The 5,409-nt window shown below is 39.5% G+C and overlaps 1 protein-coding gene across 1 annotated transcript; it reads left to right on the top strand.

The window, feature by feature from the left end:
• Positions 1-4,408: 4,408 nt before the first annotated feature.
• LOC114615874 (putative vomeronasal receptor-like protein 4) lies at positions 4,409-5,347 on the top strand. Its single transcript, XM_028761476.1, has one exon. The coding sequence runs from the start codon at positions 4,409-4,411 to the stop codon at positions 5,345-5,347; it is 939 nt and encodes a 312-aa protein (XP_028617309.1).
• Positions 5,348-5,409: the final 62 nt, after the last annotated feature.

Below are 5,409 nucleotides of genomic sequence, written 5' to 3'. Positions count from 1 at the left end.
GTGAAGCAACCTTTTCAACTTTTTATATTTGCATACATTCATTGTTTTTAGAGTTATTAAGCTCTACCCTCTGTCCTTGGGTTATTGAGTCTCAGGTTCTTGGTTACCATTATAGATTAAAAGTTTGTGGCTCTCTTGGTGTTTATGTTTTTCTTCTGAGAGGATGCAGAGTAGCTTCCTAGACCAAATACATTAAAACAGAGGGACGAAGGAATTCAATGAGTTCTGTAGGTATTGTCTTCTGCAAGGAGGACTTGCTTTCAGTTTCTGAAGCAACCTATAGTCTTGGGAACTGTATGGGACATTTGGAGATTTCCATAAGGCCCTTTGTGCCAACCAGTCTCATTTTTAAATTTCTATTTATTTCCTATACAAGGTACAATTGAGTTTCCCTCCACCCAGATTTCCACATTTAACAGAGGCTATGAACATCCTAGCTTCCTCAAAACTTACGTTTCGTTTGTAGCAGAAGCATTTCCAATGGCTACTATGTGTCAGCTTCACCCACATATGTGGAGACACCATCATGCATAGAAGAGAAAGAAGCCAGTGACCTCAAACTAATCTCCCCAGGAAACCTAGTAGTGCCTTCTCCTCAAGAACAAGATGATGATGTCAACACCTCTAAGCTCAGCCCTGCATACACATTTATTTTGTCATTTTGCATCTGCAATAGGAAGGGCCTCCTAGGAGCTAAAATGAAAAGTATCGGGAAGTCTTGAGCACATATAAGTTTTAGAAATGATTTTGAAGGTTTGTGATAAGTAAGGATTGTCAGGGACACAGTCATATTTCCAGTCCCATAAGATACTTAGTCTGCAGGTTTGACACAATCAATTACAGCAAAACCCTTCATTACTGACGGATATAGGTAGAACAATGGACTCTAAACTTGCTCTGCTCCATGTTTGGGATTTGCACAGGAAGTAGGATCCTAGGGTTCTGAGAACCATTTATTATATTTCTGTTTAGCAAAGCATTTAAGAAAGAGAAGAAAGAGACTTGGTCTGTATGTCGAAACCCAGTGCCCTGTCAGGTAACAGGCTGCCACTTTGGCTCATCTACCAGTTAGGAGATACAGGAAGCTAAGTACACAGCAACTTGGTTAGTAATTAATTTTCTCACCTCACATCCTTCCTTTCAAAATAATTAAATGCTAATTAAGCTGGAAATAACTTCAGAGCAAAACAGATGTTGTAATTGTGGGAGAGAGGGAAGCTGTACTTCAGGGACTAAGGCCCTGCAGTGGCCTTCCTTACCTCTGACACTGTGACAACATGAAACCTGAAGTCTGGAGTACCTGATGGCAGCCAAGAGCCCCACAGATCTAGACAGTACAAATATGACCTGGCAAGTGTCATCTTCCCAGAGCTGTTCCAGAGCCTGACTGCACCACAGAGGTCCAGGTGAGTACATGGAGGTGAGACCTTAGATCCCCTCAGCTGTGCCATGGAGAGATCCATTAAGCTGAAGTCTCAGACAGGGAGTAGTTGAGAGACTCTGTGAGCCTTGCACCCTCCACTTTCCTTCTGGCCCTGAAAAGGCTGATCCTTGGGTCCAAAAAGATCATAGGAGATGAACTCCTCAAGATATAGAAATGGGACAGAAATGCTGAGGGATTGCTAGTCATCCTCAGACTAGTGTCATGACAGAGCTCTGAGTGGGTCTTTGCCTAAGGTTATCTTTTAAAAAAAAAAGGAGTCAATAAGATACAGAAGATTTTCAAATGTCTATAAAAAATTGAGACAATAATAATTCACTCATGTAATGCCAGCACTAGAGAGTCTGAGGGAAGACAATTATCTTCAAGGCTACTCTGGTTTACTTAGGGAGACTGCTGCTCAAAACTAACAAGATGAAACAAACAAACCCCCAAACAAAAACAAATTCTCTCCTTTTTCTTTGCTTCCATGTTTGTCAGCATTGTGCCTTAACAGTGTGACTAATGTTTATAAAGCTTATATTTTTCTCTTTTGATATTTTAAAGTTTAATGTTTATATATTTCTACTTTTGAAGTATTGATACATGTTTTCTTTTACAATAAATTTGTAACTCTCTTTTTTTAAGATTTATTTATTTATTTTATTCATGAGTACACTGTAGCTGTCTTCAGACACACCAGAAGAGGGCATCCAATCTCATTACGGATGGTTGTGAGCCACCATGTGGTTGCTGGGATTTGAACTCAGGACATCTGGAAGAGTAGTCAGTGCTCTTAATCACTGAGCCATCTCTCCAGGCTCAAATTTGTAACTCTTAAATGGAAAGTTTTCCTTCTATGTCCATCCTTAAAAATCTCTCAATGCTACCACATGATATTATAACTAGCTATATCAACTTTAGTCATTGTATGCCTGCTGGCTATGTGGAAGTATAAACTATTAAGTGTAACACTTATGGTTACCATGTTGAGAATTCCTGCTATAAAGGATTCAGGCTGTGACCCAGTACAGCCTGAATCAATTCATGTTAACTTTATCCTAGTGCTAAGCAGCAAAGAGCAAAAAATCTGTTTTGTTCTTGATCATTTAATTTTTAGAAAAGCAGTTTGGATGGATATAGCCTGCCTAAGGCTCTTGGGGCTTAGACACATTACAGGCTCATCTGTCTATCTACACAAAGTCTATCCTGTATTTTAATTTAATTTTATATAGCATTTTCCAAGATAATGCTGAAGATGAGTTACCTCGACCTCCCTCTACAGTCCATGTCAGTGAGACAGGAATCACTTAACAAAAGATCAGAATCTGGTGTCAAATACAGTTTAAAGTGTCAAAATAAGAATAGAGGACTAGAAAAGTAGGAATCCCCAGGAAAGCAAGCATTAAACAATCAGAAAATGTTAATAGTTTTCATCAGGATTTGAGGTGAATTGATATCAGGGATTGTTACAGATTCTAATCTTTGAACATTTAACACTTATAAATATGTTAACTAAGGCTGATGAGCTTGCTACTAATGTCTGAAGCATATTTTATTATATGTAGATATGTAGGATGGTACTGTGATTTCTAGGATATACTGATACATGTGATAATTACCTCTTTGTCAGAGGAGCAGTTGAAAGGAAGCAATTGACATTTCTAGTCAGGAGGTTATCTGGACCCAAACCTGGGCACAAAGCTGAATTAATGCAGGTTATGTGTGCTATCATCAGGACATAGACATTTAAAGTAACTGTGTGAGCTTAGCAGGAAGGAGAGCATGGAACAACCTACTGTGCTGCATGCAGCCATATTGAGAACTACAAAATTGGACTCATCCCATGGCAGCACCTAACACCTCATTAATTCTGTCTCCCGTCTACTTAGTCATCATCCCCTGGTCCAGAGCTGTTCCTTGCTCCCTTTGATCCCCTGATCACTCACTTGGGTCACAGATTCCCTGAAACCATCCACTGGGATCATAGCTCTGCTACCCTCTCTCCTAGAAAGCACCTAAGGTTCTGCCAGACACCTTCACTGGTTGCAACCTGGCACTTACATGATATTTTCACACAACAGTCTTTTCCAGGACATCTTTTGATGACTCAGCTTTAACTATTGGGCCCTGTCTGGATAAGTTATTCAATATAAATTGATATTGAGGACTACCTTAAAAAATATCTAGTGAACTCTTACATAGGATGAAATAATAGAATGTTTAATATAAAAGCTTTAAAAATAAGATGTAGAAATTGAAGTTATAAAGCTTTAAATTAAAATGATATAGAAATAGTTATACTAATCAAGAAGAAAATAAGAAAAGAATATAGGATGAAGGAGACAGTGTAAAAGGTAAGGTTACCAGATCTGAGAGATGCTACAGGTACACAGGATTTCCCAGTGTCTGTGGGTAATGTGGAGAAAACAGACAGGGTCAGGATGAGCCTTGGGCTTTGGAAATTAGGTGGGGAAATATGATGAACTAGAATGAGGAACAGAAGAAGAAATTTCATTTAGAGAAACTTGGTATTCAATTTAGCTATGATGAGAGCTTACAAGGATAATCCATGCATGCAGACAGACAGACCCATGGACACACACACACACACACACACACACACACACTTGCCCCCCCAAACATAAAGAGAGACTGAGAGAGAGAGAAAGAGAGAGAGACAGAGAGAGGAACAAGTCAATTTTTATAGTGTACAACTAAAAAAAAATTCTCCTTTAAAATTTTAGATTTGAATACCAGTTACCAAACTCATCTGTCTGAGCACACACAATATTCTAGAGTCTCCAGGGAAAGAAGGAGTTTAAGGGACCTCTTCTGCAACATTACGTGTGTCCACCACTGTATCTTGCATGCCAGAAAATGTTATTATGTAAAATGTACTGTTTAGATCCAAGTCTAGCATTACTGACGCTTTCTTGAAAAAGTCTTTACGTCTTAGACACAAATTTTTCAACCTAGTAAGTAGAAATGGGTTTACAGTTTATTAAGGAAACAATTTTTCTCTTCATGACTATGATTGGCATCCTGGGAAATATTTCTGTTTCTGTGAATTATTTGTTCAGTTTATTAGAAGGTGCTGAGAAGAAACCCGTACACCTCATTCTCATCCACTTGGCTTTTATAAACATCCTAATCCTTCTTGCAAAAGGATTTCGAAAGACAATAACAGCTTTTGGTTTAAAAAACTTCCTGGATGACATAGGCTGTAAGATCATTGTGTACCTGGAGAGGGTGGCCTGTGGCCTCTCCCTCTGCACCAGCAGTCTCCTCACTGTGGTCCAGGCCATCATCATCAGTCCCAGAGCATCTGGGTGGAGCAGGCTCAGGCCAAAGTCTGCATGGCACATCCTTCCATTCTTCTCATTCTTTTGGATACTCAATGCTTTAATAAGTGTGAACCTAATCCACTCCATGAAAAGTACAGATCTGAATATGTCACAGCTTAGGAATGGCTACAACTATTGTTATTTTGTGCTAGAAAGCCAGGAAATAAAATGGATTTTTCTCATCCTCATGGTCCTGAGAGATGCAGTGTTTCAGGGTGCCATGGGAGGGGCCAGTGGCTACATGGTATTTCTTCTCTACAAGCACCACCAGAATGTCCTCTACCTTCAGAACTCCAAGCTTCTCTACAGAACTCCCCCTGAGCTGAGAGCTGCTAAAAGTGTCCTCCTTCTGATGCTCTGTTTTGTTTTCTTCTACTGGACAGATTGTGCCTTTTCTCTATTTCTAAGTCTCTCTTTAGGGGATTATTCATTGATGATAAATATTCATGAATTTCTGACCCTTGGTTATGTGATTTTCAGCCCCCTTATTCTGATTCACAGGGACGGGCTTCTGGCTGAATGCTGGCATGCTCAGTGGGAGACATTGAGAAAATGTGTCTCTCATCTACATGTTCAATAAACAAGAACGAACTCACATTTCTGCAATGTTGTGAGCAAGAAAGAAATCCCATACAGCCACTT

This window comes from Grammomys surdaster, unplaced genomic scaffold (genome assembly GCF_004785775.1).
Source record: "Grammomys surdaster isolate TR1022 unplaced genomic scaffold, NIH_TR_1.0 175984, whole genome shotgun sequence".
NCBI classification, from domain to species: Eukaryota; Metazoa; Chordata; class Mammalia; order Rodentia; family Muridae; genus Grammomys; species Grammomys surdaster.
The sequence above is the reverse complement of the archived record's forward strand: the minus strand, read 5'-3'. Positions and strand labels throughout refer to the sequence as shown.